We start from the raw sequence: 12,558 nt of genomic DNA, 5'->3' as shown, positions 1-12,558 counted from the left end.
CGAGGCGGGGTCGGGGGAGACGGTGGCGAGGCGGGGACGAGGAAGACAACGGCGGAGAGCGAGGGTAGGGGCTGCGGCGAGGGCGAGGTCGAGGTCGGGGAGGAGGAGGCACATGCGTCGAGGGCAGACTCCGGTGGAGAGCGAGGGCAGGGGCTCCAGCGAGGGCGAGGGCAAGGGCTCTAGCGGAGGCGGCGAGGGCGAGAAGAGAGAGTGGGGAATTGGGGGAGGAAGCAGAGGAGGGAAGCCGCGCAGGGGGTTATATCAAAATAGTTTTAGCAGTAGCGTGGGAAAAGAAAACGCGTTGCTGCTAAAATACGTAGCAGTAGCGCGCTTCTCACAAACTCGCTACTGCTAAGCTAGGCCCATCCCGTGGACAAGTTCAAACTTAGCACTAGCGTCCTACCCTAAAAGCGCGCTACTACTAATTTGATAACAGTAGCGCGGTTTGTAGAAGGGCGCTACTACTATACCTAGCATGTCAGCAATGGTGTGGCAATTATAATAGTAGCGCGTTTTATTCCTGCCGTGCTACTACTAAGTGGATAGCAGTAGCGCCCTTTCTGACCACGCGCTACTGCTAAGTAGCAGTAGCGCCTCATTTTAACACGCGCTACTGGTAAGATTCTGTGTATAAGGTTTTCCCTAGTAGTGCAATAGTATCAAAAGGGGATCTTGGACCTTATGAGGATAAGTTTTTCTTGCTAAGTACTCAAAGATCAAATTCGAAAACCTATCAAAATTCACCGTATTTACAAATCCTAAATCTCGCATCTTTTACATGCGAGACAAATAAGTGGTTTCACCCAGAGCATTCGAGATCATCTAGAGAGTTACTCAATTGCACGTTGTGCAACTAGAACCCTCCAAGCGAGGTGTTGGGTATATCCAGGTTGCTACGTAAGAGTATTGCTCTTGTTCAGGATCTTTGAGTGACTTTTGGCTGGTACGATCTCTGAGCCAACTAACTTTGAATTTAAAGTTTGTTTTGGTCACTTCGAGTGATTTGCATCCGGACATTCCGATGTCATAAAGAAGCAACGTCCATGTGTTCTAGTACAATTCGGACCCAATGGTGTGTGGTCAGAGACTCTCAGTTGGAACCATGTTTAGTCCAAAATTGTTAACTCTTATTTGGACTCTCCGCATGGCTTCCATACGGAACCTCCCAGCCTTTGTGGACAATTCACTCCTTTTGTCCCGAGCCTCCTTTTTTTCTCTAGACCTCCGAAATCTATTTCTACAACTCTAGACTCGTTCAGAACCTCTGAACGGGATATGGTCCGACCCTTTGAGCCGGTTGAATGTTGCCACCATTGATCCAGTCATAACCTCCAAGTAGAAATTTTCGGAACATCCGAGTTATGTGATTTCATGTGCAATGGTCCAATTTCTGGGTCTACCTATATATGAGTGCCCACCGGTCCCACATTTTGCAAGCACTACACAACTCATATGCTCCAAGTTTCAAGCCATATTTTCAGAGTTCTCCCCCATGGGATTTATTCCTATAAGCTTTGAACCTCTCATCCTCTTCTATCTTATAGATCCATCCTATGAGATCTTGAGAGTAGAGAGGATCATCTTTCAGAGCACAAGAAAGGGATTCATCACCAAGCAACCCAATTTATTGCTAATTTTGGAGGGTGCGTGCCCTGTAAATTGTATATGCATGCTTCAATGTCTTCAAGGTGTGAAGGAACTATAATAAGTTTGTGAACTTTTGCATACATAATGTCAAGTTCTAACCCATCACTACTAGGGAAAAGCCTAGCAGCAGCGCGGGTTTTAGGCCTATCAGTAGCGCGGGATGGTGCGCTACTGGTACGCGCTACAACTAAAGGTTAGTAGTAGCGTGGGTTAACTCACGCTACTACTATATCGACTTAGTAGTAGCGTTTTCTTCAAACAGCGCTACTGGTAATTACTAGTAGCGCTTCTCCCTGCACGCGCTACTACTATTATTTCATATTTTATTTCTTTTTATTTCATGTTTTATTCATACACCTTTATACAAATTTTCATACAGCAGCAATTTAGAGAGTGTTTTTACATCATAATGAGTTATTACATCACTGGGTGAAAGAATCGTGGACTAGTTTCAAGTGGATGGACATCCAATTGAAACTAATCCGTGGTTCTTTCACCCAATGATATAATAAATATCATCGTCATCATCATCATCATATCATTAACAACTTATCATCATAATACATCATTGTCATATAACACCTCCTCATGATCATCGTTTTCATCAATGAGACATCACATAGCAAGTTGGTCACTAGTCATAATCACAACTACTCCTCATCATCAACTCTAACACATTGTACCACATAATAAATATTGTACCTCATAGGACCTACTACATTCTCTTAGGACCTACTATATTGTCTTAGGTAAAATAGCATAAAACAAGATAGCCCCTGACTCTCCATTATGGAGAATGGAGATTATCCTGTCTCCAATTCTTGCCTTTCGCACAGTGTTGCTTCCAAGTAGCTCCTTACGACTGTCCATACATTTTTTCCATTTTTTGATTTTCATGTCTCCATCTCTTTTAGAAATCCGATATGGACAAGTGAGATTCGTAGGACGACCTGGCTGTATGTTCAAAACATTAAGGCGACCTTTCTGATACATCAGATGAGGCACACAATCATCCGGGATTTTCTGTTGAAAAACATAGTAATAACTTCGTAGTTAGCAATGCAGTTAAGTTTTAAAAGAATTTGTGCAAAGGATGCACGGATGTCGTAGTAGTAAAAAATCTTACCATGACATCTCCATGAATGTTACCGTAGTTCAACACGTGCACTAGTGGCATGTATTGACCATAATGTGGAAGAGTTTTGTTATAGATATTGTAATTCTCAAGATTAGTACAAAATGCGACCAGATGATTTTTCTCCTGATAAGTTAACTCAGAGCCATCGGTGTAGTTGGTTCTATCTACCATGTTCCGCACATTGCTTGAACAATTAAAATAAGTTGTCAATGGAAATAAGTTGTCAACTCTTTTGAAATGAACAATATAAATTAGTTAATAACTATGTTTGAGAAACTCACATAGCGGTAGAATTGGAAGTGTATCAACAAGGACCCAAATGTCCAAATTGTCTTGGTCGATGTCAGGATCACCAAGATCCATGGTGACAAACATACCCTCTTGAAAATCATACATCTTGCAAAGTGCTTCCCAACCCGCGCAACCAAAATGGGATACGCTCTCAGAATTGTATAGATTTAACTCAAAATCGATACCATGATGGGTCCTTCGGTTAATTTTCTTTGTTTCATTCCTCTCATGATCTTTAAAACCCATCCTCTCCAAGACATAGTGTCTTGCGTGGCATGGGATAAGCTAGTCGAATTGTAAAAGACAAAAATTACACGTTGAAGTAGTACAAGTCGAGCTTAATTACGAGAAAAACACTTTGAGTCGTAGCTTACCGTATCACAATCGAAGGCCTCCTCGAGCTTAATGCTAAAGCGCTCATCTTCGTCCAGGTGAGGCCTGTCGCAGAAACCCCAGTCGTCGTGGCACCAGGAGCACTCTCCCGGGAGACTTTCGTCGTCCGAGTGCGACATTTCCTATGTTCATAATTCAAATATTAAACTTGTACAATTAAATATATGTACTATAAAAATTAAATTAGATCATTATTATTCATCACGGATTGACTATCGGTCTGTCGAGTCTATATGGTGGAGACTCTCCCTCACTGACATTTGCGACCGTCGGTGATGGTCGTTACTCCTTCTTTCCCTAGTGCATAACAAAGGTCTAGCACAAGGAAAAGAAGGAGAAACGACCCCCACGACAACAGTCGGGATTCTTCGTCCTCTCTCATATATGGTGGATACACTCCCTCGCTGATTTTTCGACCTTCGATGATGGAGCCTCGGCAGACTTAATGTCAACCTGAAATGTCGTTTAATTATTTTTCTAGAAAATCCAGGCCACTCGATATTTCCTACATATTCTAGCACAAGTCATGCCAAAATTCACGAAAAATTCTGGCATGACCTTTGCTAAAACAGGACATATCGAGCGCCTGAAATTTGCTGGAACGGAAATTAATCAACACTCCGGCAAAACATAGGCCACTCGGAGGTGTAACATGAACATGACTAGCCACTTGGGCAACCACATATCCTATTTGAGCAAGACAAGATATACATGTTTTTATCTACATCATATCTTATAGGACTCATATTGACATGGAGATTTGGCTGGTCTCACCTCGAGGTCGGAGGGGGTCGGTGATGGGGACGACGGCGGGGATGATGGAGGGGCTCCTTGATTTCTGCAAAAACAAAAACCCTATAAATAAAACCCTAACGAACGACATCGATGCGGGAATAATTGCTTAAACTAAAAAATAACAACAAATGTGACATGTTCAACTGGTTCTATTAATTCAAATAGTTCTTACTAAATATAAACTTACTATAAATATAAATAAACTAGTTCAACTAGTTATATTAATTTTCTTACTAAAAATACATTAGTTCTATTAATTCAACTAGTTTATTAATTTACTTACTAAACTAGTTCAACTAAAACTAAACTAGTTCAACTAGTTTATTAATTTACTTAGTAATTATTTTAAACACTTACTAAAAATAGTAAAAAAAACTACATTATACAATAGTAAAAAACATCTACTATTAACCATACTGCCCTAGTTAACTAGTACCATCACTACTACTAATTAACATCTACTAGTACTAAAAATCATTATCTATGAACCCTAAATTAACATCTACTACTACTAAAAAAACATCTACTAACTAAGCAGAGAGAGAGGGGGTGGGGGAGGGTGGGGGCTTACAGAGAGGGGAGAGACGGTGGCGGGGAGGTGCTCGGCGACGGAGGTAGGGGCGGCGAGGGCGGGCTCGGGATCGGGAGGCGGCGGTCCTGGGCGGGCTCGGGCGGCGGCGGTGAGGTCGAGAGCAGTGGCGGTGAGGTTGAGGGCGGCCTCGGGAGGCGGCGGTGAGGGCAGGCTCGGGCTCGGGTGGCGGCGACAGAGGAGTAGGGGAATAGGGGGGAAAGGAGGACTTAGCAAAATTTTGAGCCCCGCGGGTGGTTAAGTCAAACTAGCAGTAGCGTTCTTAAGGAAACGCGCTATAGCTAATTTAGCTATAGTGCGTTTTAGAAAAAAATGCTACTGCTAAAGGAAGCAGTTATTTCTTTTGTTTATCCCAATATCAGTAGCGCTTTGTCCTGGAAAAACGCTATAAGTCTAAGCATGTAAAAACATCAAAAATATACATTGGTCATCTTTGATCTTTTTGTGTAGAATCTAAATAGTCAACATGAATCTTCACCGTACCTGTATAGGCACAGGCGAAGGTTCATATTGCAGCCACAAATCCTACACATATAGTTCAATGAAGACCAAGTGCTCGAGATAGTTTGAGAAGTAACATATTTAAGGTGGCAAACACCTTGTTCGCTTAGCAGTATGGGACTAGACTTAATTAGTTGCGGTGATACTTACCAGCAGCGAGTTTTGAAGAAAAACGCTGCTACTGAGTACTTTAGCAATAGCGCGTCCAGGAGAAGGGCGCTACTACTATATCTAGCCTGGAGGCAATGCCATGGAAATTATAGTAGTAGCGCTCGTTTCACCTAAAGCGCTACTGCTATCGGGATGTTAGTAGCACGGTTTCCTGGAGCTCGCTACTGCTAATTAGCAGTAGCGTTTGTTTTTAAACCACGCTGCTACTAAGATTCTGTGTATAAAGTTTTCCCTAATAATGCACGTGAGGTTTCCTAAATGTCCTCATGGTTCGAAGGTGAGCCAAGATGTTCTGTGTGCCTCGGGACTTTGTGTCCTTGACCTTTTTGATCTTTAGCTGAGATTTTGTGTCTTAGGGATTTGTGTACAAACCTTCATCAACAAAGGGTAGGATTGCACCAACTATCCAAACCTCGGGTCTCAGCATGAACCTTTATGTTTGCGATCTCCATCCCTTGATCCCTTACTTCCATACAAGTTTGCTTTTGCTCTTTAAATTCATAGTTTTGCATGTGTAGTGTGTTTTACTCAACCATAGTTTAAGTTAAAATTGGCCATCAACTTTTTTTGACATCAAAATTGTCCATCAACTTAAAATTGACTGGTGGCTCTCTGTGTTTATTCACCCTCCTCCAGAATTAAAATGACCATACATATTGTATTTTTTTGTTGCTCCTTTGTCTTTTATTCACCTTTTGCTTTTTTGTTCTTCTATGTATATATTTATATTCTCCATGTTGTCTTTTTTTTTTGGAATAACCACATAGTTCGCCTTGAAAGAGACATTTAAATGCAGTCGGCGATAAAACACACCATGGAATAAGCCTATCCGAGGTGGGCAGCTGACGAGCTAGCCATAGCAAGGGCGGAATGTATCGTATCCCAGGTGGTCATATTTTCAAATAAATACCTTGAATGGATGCATGTACAACGCACTAAAAAAACTGCTCTAGGGAGACCCTATTTTCCAGGACCATCGTTGGAAACAATTAGCCATAGTGCCTTTTGGTGACTGCAGCAACTCTAGCAGACCCCGCATCCCGCCCCGACCCGTAAAATAATCGCCAAAATGCGGGTGAGCGTGAAAAAACCAGCCCGATCAGACCCCGCATCCCGTCCCGGTCCGCAAAAAGTTTTAGGGGGCGCGGCAAAATCCTGACCCCAACCCGGAAAAACACGGGCTTCGCTCCCGCCGCTGCGGTGCTCTGCATATAAGCGGAAGCGGTTGGTGGGAGGACATTTCATCCCGCGCTTTCTCCCACCAACCACCTCTCCTCTCCCCCCTCGCGCCGCCGCCGGCCGCCGCCCAAGATTCAGGCGAACGCAGCCGGCAGGAGCACGCCGGAAGGCCGCCACGCGCACGAGGCCTCCCCTTCCTCCCCCTTGCGTCGGCGGGCCGTCGGATTTGCAGATCTGCGGCACTTCATCCCGGACCGCCGGATTTGGCCTTTTCCGGCCGCCGGTTGCGGCCTCAAGCGATGGAGTGGTCGGGGAGCCTCTACTGCAGCCCAGGCAAGGGCGCATCGTCGCATGCAGGTACGGGTTCGTCCGCCCGCCGCCGCCAAAGGTTTGCGGGCATGGACTCGTCCGGCTGTCCACCGGGCTCGGCGCTCGCGTAGCGCCTTTGTGGCTTGCCGATGCCGCTCATAGAGTGCGACGACTGCACGAGGAAAGTGTTGCGGCTCACTTAGAGCACGCCGAAGCACCCCGGATGGGTGTTCTTCAAATGCGAAAACGACGGGGTACGTGCACTTGCGGTAGCTCGTTTCATAGTTCATTCTCTAGTTCAATTGCGGTAGCTCGTTTCATAGTTCATTCTCTAGTTCAATTGCGGTAGCTCGTTTCATAGTTCATTCTCTAGTTCAATTGCGGTAGCTCACTTCGCGCTTGCTCATTCTTTTGTGTAGGACGATGGATGCTCATTTTGGTTTTGGGAAGGCCAATACATTGATTTGTTGATAGAAAGACACTTAATAAATGTTAGTGCACTCCTTAGTACAATCAAAGGCAATGATGCGGTTGCATGTGCAACTAAAGGGGAAGCAACATCTACTTCTTCTGAACCAAAGATGAAGAAAGAAGAACGCAAAATCAAGAATCCACAGATCAACAACGAATGCATGGAGAAGATATTAGTCCAACTAGTGGGAGCAGTTATGGAACTTGGAAATCTTCTAAAATGCATACTTGTAGTTCTTGTTTTCTTTGATCTTGCCATTCTAGCAAAGATTTGGTGATATCTTTTGTATCCAATGTTGCTAAATAGGAAAAACAATGCAATATGCAAGATCAAATTAAGTTGCAAATTTAAATTTTGCGGGCCGGGAGGAGCTGCGCCCGATCAGATGCCGCAACCTCAACCCGTAAAAAAGCATATTGCGGGAATATCCGTTTTTACGGGTCCATTATGCGGGGCCTGCATACGCGGCTGTCCGCGCCGGCCCGGAAAGGTGTTTTTCCGCGACCTGCATAAACGTTTTGCGGGCTGGAAGGATGCGGGGTCTGCTAGAGTTGCTCTCAGATAGGCTAGCTATTCCCTACTAGTGTATACTTCTTCATCTTCTTCAAACAGGGCAACATTCGAAAAATTCAATATTATCTTTGTCGAGTCCAACCTCATGGAAAAGATCCTTTAAGCAAGCTCTATAACATATGTTTATGTTTCAAATTCTGCATTCATGTAGGATTTCAAACAACAATACATATTGTTTTTGCATCCTTTCTATTCATACATTTTGGAATCTTCTGAATGAAAAAGACCGTCACATCACAAGATGTTTGTGTAGGGGCTTGCTGAAGACTTTGGTGTATGTTTTGCACTTTTGTTCCGTTGTTCTTTGGTGTATGTTGCTGAAGACTTTGGTGTTGGTGTATGTTTTGCTAGCTAGGGGAGGTGTGTAAGGAAAACAACGATGCATTTGTTACGTCTACATGTTTCCCGAGAAACAAAGGAAATGCTCTACTAGAAAATTGCAAATACTAGGTATAAGTCCGAGAAGATGTCATCAAAATAATTTGCATACACGACTTACATTTTGAAACAATATCACACGAGTTACATGGACCTCAATTTTACTTTGCAAAATGGAAACACTATATATATTACTTTCGAGAGAAAAGTAATATGCAAATTGGGGGATCTAGACATGCATGGAGAGCATGTTGAAGTTGCATATGGATGTATCTTAATATAATTATTATATAATTTGCACACGAAGGAGCGACTATAATATATTATATCGCCATGGATGAGTAGTCGAGCTCCTGCTGGTGGTAGCAGAAGGTCTGCTGGACCTCGAAGGCGACATCCTCCACGCTGAGCTGGCACTCGAGCCCAATCTGCAATGCAACAGTGCAATTAATTCACTGACTGATGAAGGCAGCTGATCGAATGCGTTCACGGAATATTCCGCGCACGCAGCACATTTAATCCGGTAATGGAGTTAGTAACTGCGTACTACCTTGAGGACGAAGGAGTGGAGGACGGTGTCGTCCATGGTGCTGATGTTGACGTGGAGCACCTCGAGGTGGAGGCTCTCGAGCAGCGCGACGATCCTGGCGGCCTGGCCGGGGATGCGGCCGGAGAGCGTGCGGAGCAGCACGTTGGCGCCGGAGATCCTGGCCTCGACGTCGGCGGCCGGGGAGTTGCAGCAGGCAGCGAGCTCTTTGACGGCGGCGCCGCCGATGCCGGGCACCACAATGCAGCTGCCGCCGCTGCTGCCGTTGCTGTTGGGGGAGACGTCGGAGGCGGAGCCCCCGGCGCTGGTGGGCGTGGAGCAGGTGAGGAGGGAGCGCGGGCTCGGGGTGGGGCTGCAGAGGCGGCGCTTCTTCTTGGCCTCCAGCGCGTCCAGCACGGTGTGCAGCTCCCGGATGAACTCGATGGCGCCGCCGATGATGGACGCCTGATCGCAGCGCTTGATGTAGAAGGCCGGCGTCAGGGCACGCAGCACCTTGAGGTGGTCGTTCATCTGCCGCCGCCGGTTCCGCTCCACCGCGATGTGCGACATCTTCTTCTTCTTCTTCTTCCCTCAGCTGCTCGACGCTGCTGGATCTGGTTGACTACCACCGCATGCACCTCGCCGTGGGAATATATAGGTGCGCGGAGGCGGCCGCGCCGGGACGCGGATATTTAGGCGTGCGCGCGTTGGTGCGTGCATGGGAGTGAAGCGGCCGCGTCGTACGTGTGAGCGCGCGCCTGCTTCATTTATTGTTGGGCGCATTGGGCGCGGCGCTGCCAGTGCCCGTGACAGGGGCGCCACGGACGGATCTGGCGTCGTGGAGCGTGCAGTGGGGTTTCTTCCAGATTCAGTTCATCATACAGTAAGGCCTCTTTTGGTTCATAGAATACAATTATCGTAGCAATAGGAATTTTATAGGAAATAAGATGACATGTATCTCAAATCCTATGAGTAGGATTAGGAAACGAGATGTCATTTGGTTGACATCAAAGGAATTTTTCCATTGAGTCTAGGCTCATTTTTATTTTCCTATGAAATGTGGAGGATAGGAACCAGTCCTATGTAGGAATAGGAATCCATTCCTATGAACCAAAGGGCTCTAAAGAAAAAAATCCTATAAGAATCCTATCCTCTAGAATTCCTATGAAATTCCTCCAAACCAAAGAAGGCCTAAATTTGCAAGAAAAAAAAGTTCATTATACAGTGAACACAGTTGTTCGCCTTATAAAAGTGAATGCTTTAGCCAATTCATCCAAAAATCCGAACTGATGAAAAAGATTAGACAGCACATTATACGTCAACATGCCCATGTGACCGTTGAGGCCTTCTGTAGATAAATTAAGATCAGCAGCCTGCTTCAGTTTTCACCTCAAACATACTCCCTCATTTCCAGTTTATAGGGCCCAATTCAAAAATCTCACCAACTAAGGTAGATGGTGAGTGGTGGAATAACTTTTATAGTTTGTAAAAACACCCAATTAATGCTCTTGTTTTTCTCAAAAGGTTATGTTTATCAATGCATTAATTGCAATGCATGCATGCATAAAGTACGTGCATTGGTCAATTTTCTCTTAGGGTATCTCCAACAGATTGTATGTTAGTCTTGCTGTTAAATGTCCATGTCATCAATCAACAAGCTAATATACAACTACTCCAATGGGTTGTATGTAAACTATCCAATAGATGATGAGAAAATACATGTGATTGCTCTCTATTTCATCTTGGAGCTTGTGCAAAGGTTGTTGGTTAATCTACATACAACTTTGCTCTCTCTTCACATTTAATACATGCCACATCATCACTATATATGTTCTAGGTGGCAAATTTACCAAAACCGATCTTACAACTGTTGGAGATGCCCTTAGGCCCCTCCCAATGCTCCACCTTGTACAGGTGCTAAGCATGCCATGTAGGCGAAAAATCTGATGTGGCAAGACAATTAAGAGAACAGAGATTGATTTGGTAACCCCGGGAAGAACCAATGCCAAGCGCGTGAACCTAGGCAAAACATTTAAATGGAGCAAGCTCACCAATGCATGAAAGAGTTTAGTAGCTAAGACATTAAATGAAGGAAGCTTAGCAACAACAAGTTAACCACCTATGCATTGGGGGCTATAGTTGTTAAAGTATTTAATGCGCTTATCACCTCATCTAAGTACTTGTTCATTGGAATTTGGAAGAGGTCTTAATACTTGCATGCAATGATTTAATGCACCTTAAAATCTAAATATGTGATGAGGAACAACCAAATTGAGCCTTATAAAATGAAAAAACTAAAATTTTAAAATAAGCCCTATAAATCAGAAAAGAAGAAATAAGAGGTAATTGCATCGTTGGTGTTTGAAATTGCGTGTCCACTTTACTGCCTGCAGTTGCGAAATACAGATAAGTGATATCAAACTTAGCACGTGCATGCAAATATGATGCTAATTCTATTCGTAGACATAAAGTTCACTGACATGACATATTTTGGTTGGACTGCACACATGGCGTGCTAGCGTAACATGGGGCCTGCTTGCAGTGGAGGCACAAACTGATACGCATAGTATACATCTCCATGTCCAGTGGGTCCCACATGTCAATATAAAGGAAAAAAATGACATGAACAATGCTCGCATAGACTAGTGGGTCCCACCTGTATGTCCAATAAAAAGTTGGCATGAAAATAAAAAAACAGATTCATCTGAAACTCAAACCCACAACTTCGAGCTAGCAAGCAAGCCATGCTAGCCACCCCATCCATTTTCTAAAAAAAAGCCACCCCATCCTTCAAATTTGTTTGTCCAATAAGGATAACTTTTTTTTTTGAGAAACTCCAATAAGGATAACCTTTTTTAGAAACTCCATTTTTTTGAGATGAACCGATAAGGATAACTAGACAATATATTTTGTAAACGACCACACTTGTGGGGCTTAAATGGGCTGCAGTTATTGCAGCTTATTTGGCGCATGCTACGTTTTTTTCCTTTTTAAAAAAATTGTACAAAATAGATAAGTTTTAATCACAGATAATAATTGAGGTTTGAATATTCATGTGTTATAAATAAAATAGATAAAATAAAATAACTTACTCAAAATATGTTCGTGTAACGTTTTAAATATTATTCTAATTATAAGTAACGAGTATGTAAAAATATTTAGTAAATACAAACATTTAAAATATACACTCATGGAGTATATTAGAAAATAATAATAAATAGAGACATTTAAAAAATTTAGTGAATAAAAGCATTTTTATGCACTCTTGGCCTATATTTAAATTATTAAAAATATGAATACAAAAAATTACTAAATATTTATGAGTATGCACTTGTGTACAATTTTTACCAGTGGCTTATATTCACTTGTGTATTAAACATAAGCTATGAGTAAATAAAAACATTTAAAATTTTAAATTATGAATTTATATGAATAATTTTAAATAATACAAACAATTTCTTAAAAAACATACTTACGAATTATAATAATGTTTGCATAATTATTACATATTTTTATTTGAATTAGAGTTCTAAAATATTACTATTTTTATTAAAATATGAAAATAAAATAAAATTCATAAATATAGTTAATTGCCA

At 42.9% G+C, this 12,558-nt stretch overlaps 1 protein-coding gene across 1 annotated transcript; it reads right to left on the bottom strand.

Moving 5' to 3' along the window:
- Positions 1 to 8,553: 8,553 nt before the first annotated feature.
- MUTE (basic helix-loop-helix (bHLH) DNA-binding superfamily protein) lies at positions 8,554 to 9,575 on the bottom strand. Its single transcript, XM_087539633.1, has 2 exons — positions 8,987 to 9,575; positions 8,554 to 8,864 (listed from the first exon to the last, which is right to left on the bottom strand). Exons 1-2 carry the CDS (start codon positions 9,530 to 9,532, stop codon positions 8,760 to 8,762), a joined length of 651 nt encoding a protein of 216 aa, XP_087395759.1. The 5' UTR covers positions 9,533 to 9,575; the 3' UTR covers positions 8,554 to 8,759.
- Between the last annotated feature and the right edge of the window lie 2,983 nt (positions 9,576 to 12,558).

This window comes from Triticum urartu, chromosome 2A (genome assembly GCF_056163025.1).
Source record: "Triticum urartu cultivar PI428250 chromosome 2A, HENAU_Tu73, whole genome shotgun sequence".
Lineage (NCBI taxonomy): Eukaryota > Viridiplantae > Streptophyta > Magnoliopsida > Poales > Poaceae > Triticum > Triticum urartu.
Note: the sequence above shows the minus strand (reverse complement) of the source record. Positions and strands in the feature narration are given on the sequence as shown.